This window comes from Capra hircus, chromosome 1 (assembly GCF_001704415.2).
Source record: "Capra hircus breed San Clemente chromosome 1, ASM170441v1, whole genome shotgun sequence".
Lineage (NCBI taxonomy): Eukaryota > Metazoa > Chordata > Mammalia > Artiodactyla > Bovidae > Capra > Capra hircus.
The window spans coordinates 58159285-58184244 of NC_030808.1; the positions used below are offsets into that span (position 1 = coordinate 58159285).

Consider the following 24960-nt stretch of genomic DNA (forward strand, 5'->3'; position numbering starts at 1 on the left):
CTAATAATTAGTGCTACTTTAGGTCCCAAAAGTACAAAGATGAGAGAACACAGTTGCTATGTTGGTGGGGTTCTATCTCCACCAGGTTACAATGGTATGCAAAAATACAGTGTGAATTATACCTCCTGGAGCCTTCAATGTAGATGCTCCAGGGGTAGCAGGCTCATAGAGAAGGTGGATAAACACATACTCAGGGGCAATGTGATTGGTGTTAACAGAGAAATAAGTACAAGCTGTTATTGGGACCACAGAAGAGAAAATAATCAACTTACTGAAGAAGTCAGGAAAAGACATGGGAGAAACTGACATACGTGAATTCTGATGTGAATTAAGGTGTGAGGAAGGTACCAACATAGAAACATTCAGAATGGAATCAAACCTGAAACTACGGCTGCAAGCAGTGTTGGGGAGGTTTCAAAGCAAATCAATCTGACTCAAAGCAAACTGCTCTAGAAGAGCAAACAATAAAACACTCCTTGCCATCGAGTTTAATAATAATGAAACACAAACACAAAAGAAGCTAAACTACCAGATGATGTAAGCATAAAGGGAGTCTCTTAAACAATATGTCGATGAAAAGTTCAAAGGGAGCCAATCACTAAGGAATTAGAGAGAGCAGTCCAGGAAAACCTTCATTAAAGTAGAGTTAAACTACAGTCACTGGAGAGGGAGCACAGGGGGGTATCCTAATGCTGAGAAAGACCAACATCACTAACAAAAGCCAGGATCTGAACTGCTGATGTGTGGGACCACGAGGAGGCTCATGTTCGGAAGCAGTGGGGGGAAAGCTGGACACATGAGTGCAGGCCTGATTTAGAAGAGCCTACAACACAAGTTTATTAGATTGGACATTTTTTTAGACACATAGTAGTTCTCAACCCTTATTGCTAAATGGAAACACCTGGGGAGCCTTAAAGACTACCCCTATGGCTGAGGTTCACCCATATCAAAAGTAAGAGAATCTCTGACACAAGCAGCCTGGGTATTAAAATGTAAAAGCACATAAAATGATTCTACTATACAGTCCAGACTGAGAACCACTGGGTCACAGGGTAGAAAGTTAAGGCATGACAGATATGGTTAAGACCCAAGTGGGAAGCTTCCCTGGTAGTCTAGGGGTGAAGAATCCACCTGCCAGTGCAGGGAACAGAGGTTTGATCTCTAGTCTGGGAAGACCCCACACGCCTCGGAGGAACTAAGCCAATGCGCCACAGCTATGGAAGTTCACGCGCTCTAGACCCCGTGCTCTGCAACAACAGAAGCCACCGCAATGAGAAGTCCAGGCTCCCCAGCAAAGCGTAGCCCCCCACTAGCCACAACTAGGATAAGTCTGTGCGCAATGAAGACCCACCACAGCTAAAAAATAAAATAAGTAAATATATCTTAAAAAAAAAAAAGACCCAAGTTTGATTGAGTCCCTAGTTTCGAGCTGTCTGTTGAAGCTTATCTCCTGAGTTAAACATTCTGTTTTCTTAGAGCTTTTTTTCCCTTGTTGACAATGCTAAACTCTGAAAATAGCCCATCAATTTCTCTTACCTGACTATTTCACTGACTGCACAATCTGAAACTTTAGAATTTTATTTCCACGTTGTCCCACAGAAAACTAACTTATAAAGTAATTATTCCAGGGACTTCCCTGGTGGTCCGGTGGTTGACTCCACACATCCAACGTAAGGGGCATGGGTCTGACCCCTGGTTGGGGTTGGGGAACTAGGATCCCACATACCACGCAGAGCATTAAAAGAATTTTAAGTAATTATTTCAATCCTATGCTGCCCTTAAATTGCTGCAATGGGGTGCTTTCATACTAAGGAATGTTCTAGGCTGCAGGCTTGTCTGGATTTTATAAAACTTTTAAAAATATAGAGAATGTAATACCTGTGTATAACAAAATTCATACTGCTTAGATTAGAGCAAAATATGAGAGTAAGTTCTTTACATTGTTCCTGAGACCAGGTATTTTTCCTGGTTTCAGAAGTGCAATGATTACAACGTATTTTGCTTATTTTGTAACAAATACTTTAAAAGTACTTCACAAAAAAGGAGAAACAATAAATGTATCCCATATAGCTACTCTGTACTATATTAAATATGTGTGCTGTGTAGGAGGAAAAAGTCAAGGGGATTAGAGTGTGTGCCAGCCTGTTGATCCTCCAAAAAGCAGGTTTGCTTTTTTGCTTGCTTGATTTTTTAAAGAAAAAGCAAAGGTACAAATATGCTTCAGAATCCATGTTACAGAAATGTTTATTCAAGAAATCTGTACTTTGTTAATAAGTAAGCAACTGTCCTTTTTTATGCAAACTTAAGTTAACCACAACTGTCTAGGGTGGTGTTAGGTCAATATATCTACTATTGGCAGTAAAAACTGCATGAGAACGTAAGTTTAAAGTCTATAGCTGGGATCATACGTATAGGTTTAGGTTTATAGTTAATAAATCGGAAGGATCATACTCCAATGTAACAGGGAGGCGGGGGGTGGGGGGAAGGGGGCCGTGAGTTTGGGAGAACCGCTCCAATTCAGAACGGACAAGAAAGGCTTCTAAAAAGACCTGCAAGCCTAGCTCCACTACATAGAAGTGAGAGTTAAAAAGCAAGTCACATGAGTCTGACCACTGGGTCCCAAGCAAATTCGGAAGACAAGGAAAGAAGAGGGAATGAAGGAGACAGAAAAAGGTGAAGGAGGCGGGCAAAGGCCATCCGGTGTGAACCTGGATGTCCAGCTCTTTATGCACCCGGAGCAGCATGGAGCCCTTCTCGCCCCGCGCGCATCTGGGGGCCGGGGCGCAGCGCAAGCCCCCCACGGGCCTGGCACCAGAGGGCGCGGGGCGCCGAGAGAGCGGGCAGAAGAGGGGTGCGCGCGCCTTCTGTGCTCGCGGCCCCCAGGTTCCGCAAGCAGGGGTCCTCAGGAAGAAGACACTCTGCGCAGCCCTAGCCTCCGGGAGCTGGGAAGGGGTGGGTGGAGCAGAGCCCGGAGCCGCCCCCCGGAGCCGCCCCCGCAGCCCCGGCCCCCGCCCCGCGCCCCGGCTGTCAGCGGCCCCCTCCCTCAGTCACTCACCCGCGGGCTGCGTGGTCTCGGCCGCGGCGGCGGCGGCAGCGGCGACCCCAGCCTGGGTCATGATCCCAAGCGGGTTCCGCAGGGGTGTCCGACCGCCCGGGCCAATCTCTCCGTCCGCGGCCGCCGCCTGCTTCTCTGGGGCTGGGGGAGCGCGGGCCCAGGCCCTCCTCTCCCCCCGCCCCCGCCGCCTCTTCTAGCGGCCACCGCCGCCACTGCGAGCCCGAGCCCTCAAGGCCGGAGACCCGGCGGCAGCGCGGCCTCAACTTTCCCAGCCCCCCTCCCCCCGCCCCTCCCCGGCCCTCCCCGCCCCTCCCGCGGTCGCCGCTCGGCTAACGAACAGCCTACCCTGGGTGAACCGCGGTCCCGCCCCTGCCACTAAGCTCACCAATTCTAACCCGGAGAGGCTCAGTGATAGCCAATCAGAGCCCGAGACGCCGTTGCGCTATCTAGGGGGCGGGAGAAGGTGGAGGGAAACCAAAGAGAGAACGGGCCTCGGGCGGCCCAATGAGGAGGGCCGGGGGTGGGTGCGGAGGTGTGCAAGTTGAGTTGAAGGAACAGGAAATATTCTTAAAGGTAGAGTGATGGGCAGGACCAAAAGCCAGTAGATGAATGGGAAAGAGGTGGGCCTGGTTCCTTAAAGGGGACGCCTTGAGAACCTAGCAAAAGAGGTGTTTGAAGAAACTTCTTTGTATCCTGTTCTGTGTTCTGCTTATACACGTCTTTTGTAGGAGTTTGAAAAACTAGAAAGGAAGAGGACACGGAAGGCTTTCAAGAACGATTAGAGAGATCCTCTTATCCTAGAGGGCAGGAAGGCGGGATGAAGCTCTGCAATAGAAAGTGAGGAAGAATAAAAAAGAATGCAGATGTCTCCGGCTGCCATTTCACTGGAAGACCATTGCCAAGCTGACTGCTCGAATTTGTTGGCTGCGATCATCTATCATTTTTCATTTGCCCCAAAGGCGGATTCCTGCGAACTGGAGATCGACCGTGTTAAGAAGGGTCCTGGGAGGCTCCTAATTAGAGGAAGCGAGTATGTGGCACTGGAGGATGGATTTGGAACTTCAGGCTTGGGTTCCTAGATACCTAGATACCTCTGGAAGGTACAGAGCCGCGGATGATAGCATGGAGACCAGGGTCCGCTAATTCCAAGATGGGTTTGGGGCCCTGGAACCGTGGTCACAATTCCCTTTTCCTGGTTTCACTTCCTATTTCATAACCCCTCCTCTTCTGAAACAGGTGTCCTCCGCCTAGTGGTGGTGAAAGATTTCCAAGCGCTTTCACCTCCAGGTTTGGAAATGTCCCAGATCTTAGACTTCCGGGGACTAGACCAGGTAACTTCCAGAAGGTGCACACGGGGCATGGCATGGTGGGAATTACTTGAGCCTGTGTACAGAGGAAGCTGACCTTGTGTTGGGAAAAGGTGTAAAGTTAAACAGTAACCGCACCTTATGTTTCTACAGCAGTTTAAAAGCTATGATGAAACGAATACAAGGCTTTTAGTGTTATTTCTAAACTATGGCACTGTGAACAGTCTGGAAATTTTCTTTAACTTTTGCATCTCAGCATATGAATTTCTAGTTAGCCTCTGAATACATTTAGCACACCCAAATCAAAGCTCCAGATAAGAACGACCCTAGGATTCCGAGCTTAATAGTAATGCTAATAGAGCACCTCCATGAAATTGTATAGCATTAATTAGTAAGTCCAGCTGTAGGAAATAATTTCCATTGTGATCAGAATATAATGCATTCTGTTTAAAATTATTCCAGTAATAAATATAATATTCAGGGTATGTATTATTTTCTAAGAAAATACAATGCATCAAGTCTAAAGTAAAATAACAAATAGTTTTGTTTGTTCAGAAAACACGTTAAGAGTTTCCTTGGATCACCATTGGAATACACATGAATACTTTCTGGCACAATGTAGAAGTGTTAAATAAGAGAAATTTCTATTTGATAAAATGTGAGGAGAGGGATAAATTGGGAATTTGAAATTAACAGATACAAACTGCTACAAATAAAATAAACAATAAGGACCTACTGTATACCAAAGGGACCTATATTCAATATCTTGTAATAACCTATAGTGGAAAAGAACCCAAATCACTTTGCTGTACACCTGAAACATTGTAAATTAGCTATGCTTCAAAAAAAAAAGTAACACAACAAAAGGTTCTAAATGTTTGCTTTTTAATTTAATCCTCATTCCTGACTGAAGCCCAAATCCCAATCATAGATCTTTTCGTTGACTTTGCCAATTCAATATTGGTTTATTGCTCTGCATATGAGAGAGTGACATCAAATAATGGCATCAGTCCCATTTCAGGCTAGCTGCCATGTGCTTATAGTGCCGTTTTTTGTTTTTGTTTTTTAAGTTGCTCAGTCCTGTCCCACTCTTTGGGACCCCATGGACTATACAGTCCATGGAATTCTCCAGGCCAGAATACTGGAGTGGGTAGCCCTTCCCTTCTCCAGGGGATCTTCCCAACCCAGGGATCAAACCCAGGTCTCCCGCATTTCAGGCGGATTCTTTACTAGCTGAGCCACAAGGGAATCCCCCTACACTGATAATAAAATATGGTGGTCAAGTGAAACTGATCCCTTTGCCTCCAGGCCAAGTCCATTTTTTACAGGGTTCAAGTAAATCTGATTTTCACCCACATACTTAAGATTCTTCACAAGCCCCTTGCTTGCATCCCCCGTTTTATTTCCTGACATCCCTTTTTTTTTTTCCTGTTCCTAGGGATGAATGACTGGAGAGGGGCGCCGACATCCGTAGGGAGGGGGGCCTCTCTGAGTTCTGCTTTACTGAACCCGTCCCTGCTCCCCGAGTAGGGGACTGCGCAGACTGTGCCTACTTATGGGGGACCGTTGAGTGCAGAGCTTGGTGGGGCACGAGAACGGGGTGGCGGGGGCGGGGCACGAGAACGGGGTGGCGGGGGCGGGGCACGAGAACGGGGTGGCGGGGGCGGGGCACGAGAACGGGGTCGGGGGCTGGGGGGCGGGGCACGAGAACGGGGTGGCGGGGGCGGGGCACGAGAACGGGGTCGGGGGCTGGGGGGCGGGGCACGAGAACGGGGTGGCGGGGGCGGGGCACGAGAACGGGGTCGGGAGCTGGGGGGCTTGCGCGCGTCCCTCTTCTCTCCAACTTTTGGGCCCCCTATATCCCAGGATGCCTGACCCTTGTGGAGCTCCCGCTGCGCCCCAATCCCACCCCCGCTCCAGATGCGCGGCGGGCGGCGGGAGAGGCTCCAAGCTGGCATTTTAAGCTTTCAGAAATGAATGGCAACGGTACATGCGAACCGTCCATTGTTTTCCAAAACGGTCGTAGTATTTCTCATTGTCAACAGAAATACAGGCTGATTCCAGGTACTCCTCCTCCTCGCCAGCCCTTGATATAGTCAGTCTTTTTCATTCTAGCCCACATAGTGAGTATGAGGTAGTCTCTCATGATTTTCACTTGCACTTCTCTTATTCCTACTGGTGTTGAGCATATGCTCTATGTTTACTGGACACATGCACATCATCTTTGGTAAAATGTTCAATTCTTTAGCCCATTTTAAAAGCAGGATGTGGGTGGCTCAGACAGTGAAGAATCCACCAGCACTGCAGGAGACACTGGAGACGCAGGTTTGATTCCTGGGTGGAGAAGGTCTCGTGGAGAAGGGAATGGCAACCACTCCAGTATTCTTGCCTGAAGAATTCCATCCATTGGGTCGCAAAGAATCCAACACGACTGAGCCTCTAACACTAACACTGTCTTATTATTGAATTGTAAAAGGTTTTTTACGTTCTGGATAAACGTTCTTTCTCAGATAGATGTTGTGCAGATATTCTCACCTATTCTGTACCTTAAAAGCAACAAAATTGCTTTCTTGAGGTATGACTGATCTTCAATACACTGAACGTTTAAAATGTACATGACAGATTGACATTTGCAAGCAGCTGTAAAACCATCTCCACAATTAAAACTGAACATATATGTCCTGCCCTGTCTCCTTCATCCCTTCATTCACTTGCCCTCATCCTGTTCTCCAGGCAACCACTGATCTGCTGTCACTATACATCCTTTTCATTTTCTAGAATTTTATATAAATGGAATCTATTTATACTCCATTTTGTCTGTCTTCTTTCATTCAGCATGGGTAGGGGGAGATTAATCCACTTAGTTGTGTGTATCAATAATCCATTAACTTTTGTTGCTAAGTAGTATTCCATTATATAGATACGTCATGTATACTCATGTTGGTGGACAGTTGGATTGTTTGCAGTTTTTGACTATTACAAATAAAGATGCTAGAACAGTTGTGGACAAATCTTTATATGGACATTTGCTTTCATTTTCCTTGGGTAATAACTGGGTAAATATCCAGTGGAATGGCCAAGTTATATGCTAAGTGTATCTTAAAAAAAAAAAAAAAACTGCCAAGTAATTTCCCAAAGTTGTACTAATTTATATTCTCACTAGTACAATTTGGGGATCTGAAATGTGCCATATCAACACTTAATAAATCTTTTAAAATTTTAATTATTAAAATAGGTATTTCATTGTGACCTTAATTTGCATTTCCATAATAACTAAAGATATTGAGCATTTTTCATGTACCTATTAACCATTTGTATATCTTTTGCAAAGCTGTTTTAATCTTTTGCCCATTTTTATTGGGTTGTTATTTATTGAGTTTTAAGAGTTCTGGATTCTGGACACACATATCTTTCATCAGATATGTGATATACAATATATTCTCCCAGTTCTGGGTTGTCTTTTCATTCTTTTAACTGTGCATTTCAAATAGTTGTTCTTAAAGTCCAGTCTATCAATTTTGTCTGAGTCATGCTTATGGGGTCATATCTAAGAAGTCTTTGACTAACACAAGCTCACACAGATTTTTCTATTTCTCTTTTAGGAAGTTTTACAGTTTCATGTTTTATATTTAGATCTACAGCATACTTTAATTGTTGTGTATTCAGAAGTATGGTAAAAAATCCTTTTGTATGAAGAATATGGATTATATGTTTACATTAAGGAATCCCAATTCTTCAAGCACTAATTGTAAAGACCATCCTTCCTCCACTTGGCTGTCTTTGAATCTTGGGCAAAATCAACATATGTGTGGTTATTTCTGAACTCTATTCTGTTCCATTGATCTATTTGTTGATCTTGACACCAATATCAGACTGTTTTAATCACTGCAGCTTTGTAAGTCTTGAAGTCAGGTAGTGTAAGTCCTCCAATTGTCTTATTCTTAAAAATTTAACTATTCTAGGTCATTTGCATTTTCATATAGACAGGCTTGTCAAGTTAAGGAGTAGAAAAAGCCTGCTAAAATTTTGAGTGGGATTTATAATTCAATTTGGAGAGAAATTGTAACTTAATATTTGGATGAATGTATTCTCTCTCCATTTATTTGGGTCTTTTAGATTTTTCTAAGGGTATTTTATAGCTTTCTGTATACAGGTCTTGCATATAGTTTGCTAAACTTGTCTCTAATTATTTCATACATTTATGCTATTATAAATGTTATTTATGAACTTAAATTTCTAATTTTACTAGCTGGAAATACAATGGATATTTGTATCCTGTGGACCTGTTACACTCATTATTAGTCCTAGTATTTTTATTAATAATTAGCACTTTCTACTTCATATCAACTACAAATAATGACAATTTTCTTTCTATCCAGTTTTTATATTTTGGCTGCCCCAAAGGGCATGTGGGATCTTAGCTTCCCAACCAGGGATCAAACCCACATTCCCTCCGTTGGCAGCACAGAAGTCTTAATCAATGGACCATCACTGGACTGGCAAGGGCTTTCAGAGCAGTACTACACAGAAGTGGTGAGAGGAGTCATCCTTGTCTTCTTCACAAGCTTAAGTATAAAGCATCCAGTTTTCTATCAATTTTATTTTTTCAAAGAAGTAGCTTTTTGTTTTAATTCTCCTATTCTGTTTTCAATTTTATGGGTTTCTGCCCTTTTTTATTTCCTTCCTTCAGCTTACTTTAGGTTTAATTAGCTCTTTTTCTAGTTTCTTAAGGTAAAAGCTTAGATCTTTGATTCAAGATCTCATATACAAACAAGAATTTACCATAGCACAGGGAATGATATTCAATATAACAACCTAAAATAATATATATATACACACTTTGTCATGCACCTGAAACTAACAAAGTATTGTAAATCAACTATACTTCAATGACAAACAAGAACTCATATACACATTTAATGCTATGAATTATCTTTTAAGCATTTTAATCCTACAGCATTGACATATTGTTTTCATTTTCCTTTTCTTTCCTAACTTTTCTTGCAATTCCTTTTTTAGACACAGGTTATTTAGAAGAATGTTTATTTTCCAAATATTGGTGCGGGGCGGGACAGGTTTCCCAGACTTATTTCTTGTTACATTCTGGTGTAGGTTAAAGGACATAGTCTGCACAGTATAGATCCTCTTTGTAATAAATGATAAATTTACCAGTAGTTCAAAATCACCAAAATTTTCCTTTTTAATATTTGGCTGCACTGGGTCTTAGTTGTGGGATGTGGGATAGATTAAACCCAGGCCCCTGCATTGGGAGCTTGGAGTCTTAGCCACTTGACCACCAGGCAAATCCCCCAAATCACCGATTTTAGTTGTGAACTTGTCTGTTTTGCGTCAGTTTGTTCTTCATGTATTCTGAAGTTGTTATTAGATTCATATTCATTGAAGACTCTTATTCTCTTGGTAGACTCCTTTATCATAAATATCCCTCTTTACCCCTGGAAATATATTTTGTTCCAAAATCTACTTTCGTATTAGCTACTCCAATGTTGCTTTTATTAGTGTTTACATTGTCTTTTCCATCTCTTCTGGTTCACTTGTGTTTAGCAAACCCATGCCCACTGAATTAACCACTGGACCACCAGGGAAGGCCCTATACAGTAAGCTTCATAGGACCTTCATATTTTATAGAAAATATAACTTTCACTAATCTCCCTCCTTTATGATAATTGTGAATGGGTTAATATTTCATTATCTACTTGATAAGTGCTGATAGTATGTTCCTAATACTTGTGTCTCACTTTTATTAATTTTAGTTGGTTCTGTATTGAAATACTGTTGAATAACTTGGGCTATTAAGATCACGAAGGCAGGGCCATGCCTATCTTTTCCACTGTGGTACTGTCAGGGCCTCAGACATTGGGGGTACATTCTTTGACCATGCCTCTGTACTAAGCCTTTTAATTTACAAGAATTTTTTTTTTTTTAAATAATTTTAAGGACTGGCAATAACCCAGGAACCATGCTCTAAATTTATCCAAGGGGCTACCTCAGATATGCAGATGACACCACCCTTATGGCAGAAAGCAAAGAGGAACTAAAGAGCCTCTTGGTGAAAGTGAAAGAGGAAAATGAAAAAGATGACTTAAAGCTCAACATTCAGAAAACTAAGATCATGGCATCCGGTCCCATCACTTCAAGGCAAACAGATGGAGAAACAATGGAAACAGTGGCAGACTTTATCTTTTGGGGCTCCAAAACCACTGCAGATGGTGACTGCAGCCATGAAATTAAGATGCTTACTCCTTGGAAGGAAAGTTATGACCAACCTAGACAGCATATTAAAAAGCAGAGACATTACTTTGCCAACAAAGGTTCGTCTAGTCAAGGCTACAGTTTTTCCAGTAGTCACGTATGGATGTGAGAGTTGGACCATAAAGAACTGACGCTTTTGAACTACGGTGTTGAAGACGACTCTTGAGAGTCCCTTGGACTGCAAGGAGAGCTAACCAGTCCATCCTAAAGGAAATCAGTCCTGAATATTCATTGGAAGGACTGATGCTGAAGCCAAAACTCCAATACTTTGGCCACCTGATGCGAAGAACTGACTCATTGGAAAAGACCCTGATGCTGGGAAGATTGAAAGGGACAGGAGGAGAAAGGGATGACAGAGATGAGATAGTTGGATGACATCACCAAGTAAACTCCGGGATTTGATGATGGACAGGGAGGCCTGGTGCGTTCCAGTCCATGGCGTTGCAAAGAGTCAGACATGACTGAATGACTGAACTGACATCAATGAAAGGCAGCTAACTTTCTCACAATGGAAGATGGTTAAGGAGAAAGTGAACGTTTTATAGTAGCTTTTAGGTTGCTATAATAAAGTTCTCATCTTACCAGATTTTACTCTTCTGAATACTAATTATTTCAAGTTGTGTATTCAAATTTCACCTGCATAAGCAGTTTTACTTGTGGTACCTATATTTAGTATATAGTTTTATTTCATTTAGTATATGGATTACTAGTGACAGAGGATTCAAGATTGTTCAAATCTTTACAGAGAATTTTTGATATTGCTAATATGGTTTCTAAAAGATGAACTAGATGGGCTCATAAGTTTGGTCAAGGAAACAAAAACATTAAGTCATTTTCTTGATGCTATAGCCATTTAATGTGATGTGATTTAAACTATAATTAAAATTGGAAGTGTTAGTCACTCGGTCGTATCCAACTCTTTGCAACCCCATGGACTGTAGCCACCAGGCTCCTGTCCATGGATTTCTTCAGGCAAGAATACTTGAGTGGGTTGCCACTTCCTTCTCCAGGGGATCTTCCCAACCCAGGGATGAAACCTGGGTGTCCTGCTTTGCAGGCAGATGCTTTAAGGTCTGAGCTGCCAGGGAAGGGGAGAATTAATTTATACTTAAGATTCCTTTAAAAAGGATGTCTTGAGTTTTTGAAGACAGTAGTAAGAATTAAAAACTTGGATCAAGTTCAGGTATGTGGAAGTTTTCAGCTTATCAGGAGTATCTAATTCGAAGTTCACTAACCTCAAAGAAACCCACCCAACAGACTATTTTCCCAAATGCTAGGTTTAAGCTTCATCACAAATTAATATAAAACAGGCTGTATGTCTTTGAGATTTAAATTCTAGGTAGTGATTGATTCATATTAACTTTATGCTCCCAATGACTGATTTTAGATTTTTATCAAATTGCTTTAGAGAACTGAAAAGGTTGAGCATTTCTGCCCCAGACTTCACATTTCTCCATGTCCCATCAAGGTAACTACACCAACATTTAAGAATCTGACTCACACCTTTTTCCATATGGCTATGTTACTTGGTTGTATCTCGAACAAGGACTAAATTCCTATAGCATGGCACTGTAAGAAAGTCCAATTCAGGACTCTCTTCTATATGGCTTATTATATCTGCGAAGTTCTTAAAAGCTCACCACTTCTACTCATCATCACAGGACTCAATTTCCCAGGAATGTTCAAATTATACCGCTAGAGAAGTTAGAATTATGTAAGAGTATGGCTTCTGCTTACTCTCCAGGATCATTCGTTCTGGGGCCAAGTCCGCTGGCAGCTGTCATTCAGGAGGCGCTGTGGAGACACCCATATAGAAAGGAACTGAATCCGTCCAACAGTCACATGAGTCAGCCATCTCCAGAGTAGCTTCTCCAGGCCTCGATGACAGTACTGTAACCCGATGAGACTTTAAGCCAGAATCGTCCAACTAAGCTGCCCTTGGATTCCTGACTCAGAAACTGTGGGTGATGATGCATGTTCATTGTTTTAAGACACGTTTTTAAAGAAAAAAATCTGAATATAAGTTATCGCCAGTCGATGAACACTGCTAATTAAATCACAGCCTAAAGTGTCTAGTGTTTTTTAACAACTGCATTCAAAATATGGCAGCAGTGAGACAGCCCTTTGGATCTTACTTTTTTCTCTCGTTGGGACTGAACTGTAGATACTGAACAGTGTTTCTATCAAGTTTCAAAAGGTCTGAATTAGGAGGCCTTGATTACATTTGGCCTGTTTTAATTAAAGTTAGATCTTAAAGAAACGTGAAAGTACATAAAACAGTATGGGCAACAGGAAGCAATGACTACATATAGCTGCTGATCTCAGAATTCAACACAATGCATTTACATTTCTTTGACATTTACCAGACATCACAGATTTCTACCAGAACATCACATAAGTTTATTTTCAGATGTAACAGCAATGTTAAAATCAACAAGTTTAAATCTTAACCGCACCAAGTAAACGTAGCTATTTAAGTATTTTTAAAGTTATTCCCTCCAAAAAACTGAGGGAGCTTTTCTTTTCCACCCCACATTCCACGGTTTCCCAATAGTTAGTTCTATTTTTGGAGGAGTCTGAATTGACAAGTAAACTGCTTTGGGAATATTTCAGAACTTCTTTCCCCAAATGAAAACTAATCTGGACAAATTATATATTGCATAGATTTCTCTGCAGATTCTTTTCTTTAGAACCTAAATGTAATTACCATATGATATAATTTAACCTATTTGCCCCAGAGAAAAGAACTATCTTCCCTAAAAAATACGATGGGTACATTTTGCGATCTTCTAGTTAATAGAATTATTTTACCTCAATGATAATTATCATATTTCAGAATTAAGCAACTCAACATTGGACATTATTTCAGTCTTTACTGACTTCTAGGCACGTGAAAGAGTGCCTAGCTTCTACCTCTTCTACATCCTCCTCCTCCATAAACGGATGGAATTATTTCATGTAAGTCTGATGTAGGACAATTCACGTTTTACAAACACAATTTAGGTTAAAGTCAGTGACTAGTGTGGAGAAAGAAACACTGAAATGATAGGGAGCCTATACACTCAATTCAAAATTTAATATTTTTTCCTCCATAAATAATATGTACTTAGTTGTCATGAGGCAGCTATTCGGTTTTCATTAACCACATTTAGGGATACATTCATAGGACTGATTAGATAGTCCAGGTGAAATGGTTATAGAAATAGAGGCAGTGTCATCTCACAAAACTCATTTATATATCAAAATCTATTTTGACATCTGAAGTTTACAAAAAGACTGAATTCTTCAAACTAATCTTGCCTTCTGTAACTCAAGCATTCTTCTCTTGGCAAGAGCAAGCTGAAGCTTATCCATGAAGGTAAAGGTGCTCAATGCTAAACTTTTCTTCTAAGCTTAGATTTGGACTGCTTAAGAAACTGATACCCAAGAAATCAGCAAGGTCTTTCTACATTTTTACTATCTTAAGATTAGAACTCTATGAACTCACTCATCAACTATCTTCCTTTCCTATATTATTCTTGGCACTCAACTAAGACGGTTGAAGTCTATTGTACCTTGCATTTTCACATTCTCAAATAAGAACTTAAGATTATAAGATGTGCATAAACATTGTGTAAAATAATTTTGTCATTCAATGTATTTGAAGAGATGAAACTTGTATGCCAGAATTTATACAAGAGGACAAATGTTATCAACCAACCTTCTTTTTAAAGTCAAATGACAGAAAATCCAAGCTCTGTGCATTGTTTTAAGTCTAATGAAAACATTTCTTAGGCCACTGGTATTGGCAATGTAGAAAATTTTGAATATTGGAGATGGGATTATGGAGGAAAGCCTGAAAATTTTAGAGGTCTTCTATCTTACAGAAAGTTACTGACCAGTCAAAGCCACTCCCTAAGTGCCAGAAAATGATCTGGCATAAACCAGTCCTGTTGGTACAGGAGGTCACAGTGACATTCGTGTTATTAACACTTCTAGACTTCTACTTTTCCCAAGAACAGAAGCAATGTGTTTAATAATTCCCCCTTCCCCAAATCCTTAAACTCAGTATTACAGGCACAGAATGTAAGCAAATCTGGGATGTTTTCCAACAGATAAGCAATAGCACAGCTATGTTATTCTCAAAAATACTGTCTAGATATTCTTTCCTCTAAAATCAAATGCTCAGTGGCCACACTTCTAACAGTCTGCGTTAGCTGACATTAAATGCATTTATTGTGCCACAAATCCATCTAAGCTTCCGTTTAGGTGTTTTTTTGTATGTCCAGGAGACAATACCTACTTCAGGTTTATTTAAGGGCACTGACCTATCAAGGACATCAACTCCGTATTTAAGGTCTGACCAACTACTGTGGGTTTACTGAAGAAAAACAACAGGAGAAAAAAAGCAGATCACAACAAACCTCTTTAGGTCAGTTAAAGGCCATATCTCTAGCTGGGATATTAAAAAAAAAATTAATCTCACCAGCCCATATGCTAAAAGATAATGCCACTAGTAACAATCAACAGCAGGAAAAACAAACCTGCTAACCACCAGCCCACTCATTAGCAAAAAGCAGTTTAACTCACATACTGAGACCAAAGTCTAATACTACCGATTCAAACTGTCCCACCCACCTTCAGCCACCAGCAAGGAAGGAAGAAATAACTGTTTAACAGAACAAAATAAGCTCAGTATTTCTTACAAGGATAACAATGGCCCAACTCCTGAGATAATACTCAGAAGGACAAAAGGTGGAGTGAAGGCAATGTATAGGGATTAGTATCCCACAAAATCTTTAAAAACCCAAAGTACCACAAACACACTAAACTTGTCTAAGAGTTAGAGAACAAGATATTGCTGCTGCTTCTTTTTGTCCTTTGAAATATACAATATTTTGTAGGCTCTGCCCTTCAATGTGAAAGCAGGACATTTGAAAAAAAAATGGAAATTTGACACTCAAATTTTTGGGACCCTATATATCTTAACTGTGAAACTAAACTGATCTATACCTTCTCCTTCCTACCATCAAACCACCTCACAAAAATAAGAAAACTAAAACAATCCAAACATGATTAATAAGTCCTTAAAAGTTTAAAACTTTTAGAGGAAAGGGAAGCAAGTTTTGAAAGGAGGAAAAGAAAGAACAAGGAAGGGTGAAAGTTTTAAAAGAAAGGAGGGGCGGGGAATCAATGGGCCTCTCTTTTATTTGGCGACAAGCAAGTGCAAGAAAAGTTCATCTGTAGTTTGTTCAGTTGTCTGTCTTTTGCACGTCTGCGTTCTGCCCAGTAGGGACTTTGAGGTTTTTCTGCAGCACATGAGCATCTGCGGGCTCTATCCTCTTATAGTAGTTCTTCTTTGTCTCAATAATCTCAAAGCCAAACTTTCTGTAGAAGTCAATTGCAGACTCATTGCTGATCTGGACATGCCTGAGATGTAAAAGGGTATCAGAAAAAAGAAATGAAGATTTCATCAGCTTTTATGTATCCTCCACAGACAGCTTCAAACTGGCTGAAAATGAGAATAATCTTAATATCTGTATTATAAAATAATCCATATTAGAAGCTATATCCAATATCCTATGATAAACCATAATGGAAAAGAATATTGAAAAGAAAAAAGAATGTTAAGTGCACAACTGAGTCACCGTGCTGTGAGCAGAGACTGGCACAATACTACTGCAAACCAAGTAAGCTTCAGTGAAAATACAAGAGGCCAAAGTCACCATCTTCGCCTTACTCTTAAGATTCAAGTATAAATCAGCTAAGTACCCTCTGATTTTGATGATTAAACTTTACTACTAAAGAGCGTGTCACTGAAAGCCCTGAACAAAACTCAGAATGACATGATAAAAGTAATATTCATGTTAATCATTTCTTAAATTCTGAAGACTTAATCTTGGCTTCACATATGTGACTTAGGAACTCCCACTCCGAAGTAATAAAGCGAAGTAAGAATGTTTTATCGAAGGTTCCTTATCTATTATTAAAGCAAAACAAACTTCATAACTATTGTTAATACTTCCATGGTATTTCCAAAAGACAATAAGTGACCAGATTTAAATTTGTCTAGAAAAGATTTCTATTGCCAACTTATTAAATTCTTTAGATATGATCATTAAGTATGACTTTACTTACAGATAGATGTTGTCAAAAGTGCCATCCTTTTCACAGATGTTTAAGACATGATTTAACATTTTAGTTCCTATTAATGAGACAAACAACAAATAAGTAATCTCATAAAAATCAATCTTTAAATTAAACATCTTTTTGAGTCCTAAAGGAATTTGAGGTAAACATCAGGCAGCCTGATTTTCCAAAATTTTGTTCTCTCTACACTACCTACTATGTTTAAAACTTCTAGCAGAAAAGCAATCTTACACCCTTCCAGTAAGAAGGAAAACAGAAAAAGGAAGAGGTATTAGTGACAAATCGATACAGGGCTTGCAACGGAACTATGTTAATAAGCGTCTGTGAAGAAGAAAACAAAAACCAGAAGTAATTGTTACCAATTCCTAGCCTTCGGTATGGCGCCAAACAGCCTAGTGTCATGATGTAAAGCCGCTTCTGATTCTGTGAATGATCCACCCTACAGCACACTGCACCCACTGCGATATCATTGAAATAGGCTGCCGTAGAAAACAGAGACACAAGATTTAGCAGACACAGTAACATATTTTACTGAATCTTCCCTTCCCTAAGACAGCAGTTAAACTGCTGCTATCAGAATTAATTACATTTTTATTAGCTACTCTTATGTATCAATACCCTCAAAAATATCCTAAACCTTAAGAATTTAAGACCCCTTTTGAGTAAAGCTAAATATGTGAAAACACAGACACAGCCTAAATAAGAAAATATCATTTCCTTCTAAAATTCAAGTATTTATCTTGATTCGTCTCAGAACCTGGACTGCCCCCACTTCCTCACTCGTAAAACAACGAGATTAAATTAGTTATCTCTTTCCTTTGCTCTAATTAAAACCAAGGTGTCAAGAACATGAATAAACAAATGAAAAGAAGAAGAAAAAGCATATCCTACCAAGTTTTGCTAGTTCGCCAACCTCCAACACATCCTTGTAGAACTTGTCATTGTAGCTGACTGGAAAGATGACCTGGTTTAATCTCTTCAGCTGCTTAATATTGTGTGGTGTCACATCTCCCAGCTCGATCCGGCTACTGGAACAAACCAAAATGTACTCAATAAAATATAATAAGCTTAGTTTGTTATGATGGAGATCAAATTAAATTAAAAGGGTACCAAGGCTTTCTAACATGACTGATAAAGTCGACCCTTTCATACCACCTTCTCTTCCTATGAACATCACCATTTATAAGTAGATTTTGCCTGTCCTTCCACCCAGATTCCAACTCCTAGCTTTCATACAATTGTGCGTACGTTTTGAGACAAATGCAATAAACAACAATTACTAAAAAGGCCAGAATAATAATCTACATAAAGGCCAACATTTTCAGAGAAATTTAAAGATACCTATGACTGATCAAAAAGATTGATGACACCTAATTGGCAAAGGGGTAGTAAGACTTTTACACTCAGCTGGCAGGGATGTAAACAGACACAGCATCTCTGGAAGACAACCTAGCACCACTGAGAAGCCTAAAAAGCACACTTCCTTCGTCAAAGGAACCCTGCCGCAGGAATTTATTCTAAGAAAACACTCAAAACACGCGAAAATCATGTGCATTCTGTTCACTTGACACAGGAACCACACATGGGGTGGCAATCAAATGCAGGTTACAGGAACCACCCACTCCCACCACGCGCCTCACCCCCACCCCGTCTCCGCCAACTCCCACCACACGCACACACCTTCAGAAGCACAATCTCTGGAAATGGAACATGGGAACCTACATTTTGAAAACAAAACCAACCAACCAAAACAAACACCAGCTTGAAAACTACTTATCAAAAACACAAAACACACAAACACAAAAAAAACCCTACTTATCAAAAACAGTAGCATTGCTAAGAAACTATACTTAACTGAAACAACTCGTTCCATGGGAAAAGCCTAAAAAGTTTTGGGACTCACAGCAATAAAGTTGTTGTGCCTATAGTGAAAGTCAAAGTCACTCAGTCTTGTCCAACTCTTTGAGACCCCATGGTCTACACAGTCTATGGAATTTTCCAGGCCAGAATACTGGACTGGGTAGCCATTCCATTCTCCAGGGGAGCTTCCCAACCCAGGGATCAAACCCAGGTCTCCCACATTGCAGGCAGATTCTTCACCAGCTGAGCCACAAGGGAAGCCCAAGAATACTGGAGTGGGTAGCCTATCCTTTCTCCAGTGGATCTTCCTGAGCCAGGAATTGAACTTGGGTCTGGTCTCCTGCAGTGCAGGTGTATTTTTTACCAACTGAACTATCAGAGAAGCCCAACCTGTCAACAAATGAAATTTTTTAGAAGCTCAAGTCAACCTCACCACCACAAGCTAAACGTTGATCAACAGTGACAAGACAAACCTAAAATTTTAATAGTAGGTGGTATAAAGATTTACAGAAAACAATGTCAAATCAAACACTGAATTCAAAAATAAACAAAACAATCCCAGACCAACCAAACTAGAAAATGATGGAGGTCCTACTGTTAGGTGATAGTTCCAGATCACAATGACACTAGTCAATAGCAGGAAAATGCCAACAGTGTACCTTAATTAATCATATGCACAGAGGTTTTGAAAGCTCTCTGTTGGAGAAATGACTAAATAAAAAGGTTAATCATTGCACTTTTATAATGACATAAAAAAAGGAAAAGAAAAATATCTGAGTGTCTACCATTAGAAGACCGGTTAATTAAATATAGCATGATACATTTATACTACTAGCACAGAAAAATATTGATATATTGTTTTCTGGGGGGGAATATATGTACGTGTGTATCTTTTCCCAACTTTTGTTAACATATAGAAAAATGTTTGTGGTGAGAATTGTAGGTAATTTTGATAACAATGTTCTCTGAAATATTATAACAAAAAGAACCTGATTACAGAGCATTATGCTCATTTGGAACATTAGTCTTGCTAACTCAATTATTTCATTTTTCTCGTACCGATTTTTATTGTTCACTATGACTGACCACACTTGTATATCTGGCATGTCTTAAAATGTAAGCACACTGAATTTCTTAGCAACCACACAAAATTTTAAGATGCAGACATTCCAGTAAAAAACACAGTCTACTCTTTTTTAAAGCAGGATTCCTTTCATTTAGTTAATTAACACATCCATCAACTTTTTATTTTGGTGAGAACATTTAAGTTCCACTGTTAGCAAACTTAAATTACACTATAGTGTTATCAACTATATTTTAGATTCTCTGACATTACTCACCTTATAGCTGAAAGTTTGTACCCTTTCACCAACCTGGCAATCACTTCCCTACTGTTTCTATGAGCATGACACTCTTCTTTTTTAAAGAGTCCACATACAAGTGATACTATCCAGTATTTGTCTTTATCTGGCTTATTTCACTTAGCCAAATATTGCTCTTCAGTACTGTACTACAAACTGGGTGCAGTAATTTATTTTAAATATAAGACAGGTTATATTGATTATATTTAGAACACACTAAGAATCAATCCAGGGGAATTTCCTGGTGGCCCCGTAGTTAAGACCCCCACAGTTTCATTGCAGGGGGCACAGGTCTGATCCCTGGCTGGGGAATTAACATCCTGCCTGCTGTGCAGAACACCAAAAAACAATATCTCCACAGCTCTTAAAAGCCAGTCTCTGTATTTTAAGTGACTGCAAATTTACATTATGAACTCTAATAGTAGACAACAATAAAGGAAAACAGAATCCATGAAGTCAAGCTTCTAGATAGTAATTTAAAAGAACTTGAGTTTTTAAGAGTTTAAGAATAATTTCTAGGTAATTACCATGCTGATAGTGACTGCAGCCATGAATTTAAAAGACACTTGCTCCTTGGAAGAAAACTATGATAAAATTAGACAGTGTATTAAAAAGCAGGGACATTACTTTACCACCAAAGGTCCATATAGTCAAAGCTATGGTTTTTCCAGTAATCACATATGGATGTGAGAGCTGGACTACAAAGAGAACTGAGCACTGAAGAATTGATTCTTTTATTTTTTTTACTAATCACCATTCATTTTTATTAACTGTGTGCTTAGTCGCTCAGCTGTGTCTGAGTCTTTGCGACCCCATGGACTGTAGCCTGCCAGGCTTCTCTGTCCATGGGGATTCTCCAGGCAAAAATACTGGAGTAGGCTGCCATTTCCTTTTCCAGAATTGATGCTTTTAAACTGTGGGGTTGGAGAAGACTCTTGAGAGTCCCTTGGACAGCAAGATCAACCCAGTCAATCCTAAAGGAAATCAGTCCTGAAAATTCATTGGAAGGACTGATGCTGAAGCTCCAATACTTCGGCCACCTGATGGGAAGAACTGACTCTGATGTTGGGAAAGATTGAAGACACGAAAAGGGGACAACAGAGGATGAGATGGTTGGATGGCATCACTGACTCAATGGACAGGAGTTTGAGCAAGTTCCAGGAGATGGTGACAGACAGGGAAGCCTGGCATGCTGCAGTCCGTGGGGCAGCAAAGGGCTGGACATGACTAAGCGACTGAACTGAACCATGCTTCAAGATTATAAATAAATTTTTAAAAATATAATAACCAGGTACTGTGTGATTTCATACAGAAGAAAAAGGTGGCTGTGGTGCAGTGTGATAGACTGAAACTAACAAAAGGTTACTACTAAAAATGTTTCCATCAGGGTGGGCAGTCATGACTGAACACAGAACTTTCCTCAGTGGTCCAGTGGTGAAGAATCCACCTGCCAATGCAGGGGGCACAGATTCAATCCCTGGTCCCAGAAGATTCCAATGCCCTGCTGCAACTAAGCCTGGTGCCACAACTCTGAGCCCATGTACCATGAAGCCCAGGCTCTCCAACAAGAGAAGGCACTGCACTGCAACTAGAGATAAGCTCTGGTTCAGCGCAACTAGAAAAAGCCCCTATGCAGCAACAAAGACCCAGTGCAGTAAAGAAATAAATCTTTTAAAAAAGAATAATATAGAATACAATTTAACTTATATGCAGAGTACATCATGAGAAACGCTGGGCTGGAGGAAGCACAAGCTGGAATCAAGAATGCCAGGAGAAATATCAATAACCTCAGATATGCAGATGACACCACGCTTACGGCAGAAAGTGAAGAAATAAAGAGCCTCTTGATGAAACTGAAAGAAGAGAGTGAAAAAGCTGGCTTAAAGCTCAACATCAGAAAACTACGATCATGGCATCTGGTCCCATTACTTCATGGCAAATAGATGGAAACAGTGGAAACAGTGGCTGACTTTGTTTTCCTGGGCTCCAAAATCACTGCAGATGGTGCTTGCAGCCATGAAATTAAAAGACGCTTACTCCTTGGAAGGAAAGTTATGACCAACCTAGATAGCATATTGAAAAGCAGAGACATTACTTTGCCAACAAAGGTCTGTCTAGTCAAGGCTATGGTTTTTCCTGTGGTCATGTACGGATGTGAGAGTTGGACTGTGAAGAAAGCTGAGCGCTGAAGAATTGATGCTTTTGAACTGTGGTGTTGGAGAAGACTCTTGAGAGTCCCTTGGACTGCAAGGAGATCCAACCAGTCCACCCTAAAGGAGATCAGTCCTGGGTGTTCACTGGAAGGACTGACGCTGAAGCTGAAACTCCACCAATATTTTGGCCACCTCATGCGAAGAGCTGACTCATTTGAAAAGACCGTGATGCTGGGAAAGATTGAGGGTAGGAGGAGAAGGGGACGATAGAGGATTAGATGATTGGATGGCATCACCAACTCAATGGACATGGATTTGGGTGGACTCCAGGAGTTGGTGATGGATAGGGAAGCGTGGCATGCTGTGGTTCATAGGGTCGCAAAGAGTCAGACATGACTGAGAGACTGAACCGAATCATTAGCGAATACACAGCTTAATCTTCCCCTGCCTAATTTAAATCCAGCACCACAGAAATGAGTTAGGTATATACAGTCTTCCAATATTCTTCTCTGCACACACACTAACAAATGTTTAAGAAAGAAATTAATCAAGTCTGATTTTTTAAATTGAAGTATAGTTGATTTACCATGTTGTGCCAATATCTGCTGTACAATAAAATGACTCACATATATACATTCTTTTTAAAATATTCTTTTCCATTATGTTTATCCAAGCAGATAGGATATAGTTACATGCACTATACAGTAGGACTCTGTTGTTTATAATCAATTTTTATCATTACCAGACTGTCAGCATATGGGAGAAACAGAATCTCAAAATGTCTATTAAATGTAATTTTGTCAGCAAAATTCACCTTCAAATACAATTTAACCCCCTTGAACATGATATTCTGATTGAAATGGAACACTTCTATAATCCTGATCACCTAGTTCCAAATTATTCCAAGATGTGGATATTCTAAATATATCAGAGTAGTATCAACTTATAAATTGAGAATGTGTATTATCAACGGCATAAACAGACAGAGCTGTGTAGAAATGTCAAGTAATTAGAACACCATTTGACTATAAGCAACCAAAAAGGTTTAAAAGTCTGAAAGAATTTGATCCAAAAATTAACAGCTTTAAAAAAATTTGAAATCGAAGAAAATTAATAGAGCTTTTAAGAATTCCATCTGTGAATCTAAAAATTTCTACAGTTCTTAAGAACATAGTAAGTTACCAATTAAAGCATAAATCAGGTCCATTTTAGTGAATATTTCAGCATCTTTGTGCTAACACCTGGAATGCAAAGGAGTTTACGTCTAGTAGAAAATACAGGTATATATACAACAGCGTGACAGTAATAGCAAACACATCAGTTCAGTTTCCTTCACTTGGATCCGACTCTGCCACTCCACGCACAACAGCACGCCAGGCCTCCCTGTCCATCACCAACGCCCGGAGCTTGCTCAAACTCGGGTCCACTGAGTTGGTGATATCATCCAACCATCTTATCCTCTATCGTCCCCTTCTCCCCCTGCCTTCACTCTTTCCCAGCATCAGGGTCTTTTCTAATGAGTCAGTTTTTCCCATCAGATGCATATGTATATAAATATGAAATACTAGAATGGAAGTGATCCTGGGAAACGTAATGGAGGATGACTAGGAGTTTGTCTTGTGGGAGGGCAAGAACTGCAAAATATACCCCATGTACAAGGGCAAAGGAGAAGCCCCAGCAAGAGTAGAAGGGGGGAAATCGCATTTACAATCAAATCCCGTACCTGGCAGACACACTCAGAGGGCTCAAACAAAACCTTGGGTATGTGCACCAGGAGACTCCACAGAGACTGAGCCAGACCTGCCTCTGAGGGTTTGAGTGTCTTCTGTGCAGGTATGGGTCAGCAGGGGCCTGCCTCAGGGGCAGGGGCTCTGGGTGCAGCAGACCTGGGTATGGTATAAGCCCTCTTGAAGGAGGTCATCATTCACCCCACTATAGAGCCACTAGAACTTAACACAGGACTGCAGAAACACACTCTTGGAGGGCACAAACAGAACCTTGTGTGCACCAGGACCCAGGAGAAAGGAGCAGTGACCCCACAAGAGACTGACCCAGACTTGCCTGTGAGTGTCTGGGAGTCTCCAGCAGAGGCATGGGTCAGCGGTGGCCTGCTGCAGGATGAGGGGCACTGAGTGTGGCAGTGCCAGCAGGTCACATTATCCACATTACCTCCATCATAGTCTGGCCTCAGGTCAAACAACAGGGAGGGAATAAGGCCTGCCCAACAACAGAAAATTGGACTGAAGATTTACTGGGAATGGCCCCGCCCACCAGAAGAAGACCCAGTTACCCCCTCAGTCAGTCTCTCCCATCAGGAAGCTTCTATAAGCCTCTTTATCCATCAAAGGGCAGACAGACTGAAAACCACAATCACAGAAAACTAACCAATCTGATCACATGGACCACAGTCCTGTCTAACTCAGTGAAACTATGAGCCATGCCCTGTAGGGCCACCCAAGACAGACGTGTCATGGTGGAGAGTTCTGACAAAATGTGGTCCACTGGAGAAGGGAATGGCAAACCACTTCAGTAATCTTTCCCTGAGAACCCCATGAACAGTATGAAAAGGCAAAAAGATAGGCCACTGAAAGATGAACTCCCCAGGTCGGTAGATGCAATATGCCACTGGAGATCAGTGGAGAAATAACTCCAGAAAGAACGGAGAGACGGAGCCAAAGCAAAAACAACACCTAGTTGTGGATGTGACTGGTGATGGAAGTAAAATCTGATGCTATCAAGAGCAATACTGCATAGAAACCAGAAATGTTAGGTCCATGAATCAAGGCAAATTGGAAGTGGTCAAACAGGAGATGGCAAGAGTGAAC

The 24960-nt window shown here is 40.7% G+C and overlaps 2 protein-coding genes across 7 annotated transcripts in view; both read right to left on the reverse strand.

The window, feature by feature from the left end:
* The window catches only part of USF3 (upstream transcription factor family member 3), a 49213-nt gene extending 45892 nt beyond the window's left edge, over window positions 1-3321 (reverse strand). For all 3 annotated transcript variants that reach the window (XM_018038623.1, XM_018038532.1, XM_018038564.1), the window contains exon 1: window positions 3056-3321. The gene's annotated coding sequence lies outside the window, so the exon portion shown is untranslated. The remainder of the gene's footprint in view (window positions 1-3055) is intronic.
* NAA50 (N(alpha)-acetyltransferase 50, NatE catalytic subunit) overlaps window positions 12851-24960 on the reverse strand; it is a 31333-nt gene continuing 19223 nt past the window's right edge. Inside the window, exons 1-5 of one of the 4 annotated variants that reach the window (XM_018039011.1) lie at window positions 17904-17926; window positions 17653-17786; window positions 17121-17240; window positions 16750-16816; window positions 12851-16041 (exon numbers count right to left, since the gene is read on the reverse strand). In XM_018039011.1, the coding sequence (XP_017894500.1) occupies window positions 15864-16041; window positions 16750-16816; window positions 17121-17240; window positions 17653-17786; window positions 17904-17911 (507 nt within the window). In that variant the 5' untranslated portion in view covers window positions 17912-17926 and the 3' untranslated portion in view covers window positions 12851-15863. Of the gene's footprint in view, window positions 16042-16749; window positions 16817-17120; window positions 17241-17652; window positions 17790-17903; window positions 17927-24960 lie in introns of those variants that run through there. The other 3 variants (XM_018038952.1, XM_018039131.1, XM_018039062.1) reach the window with 3 other exon arrangements.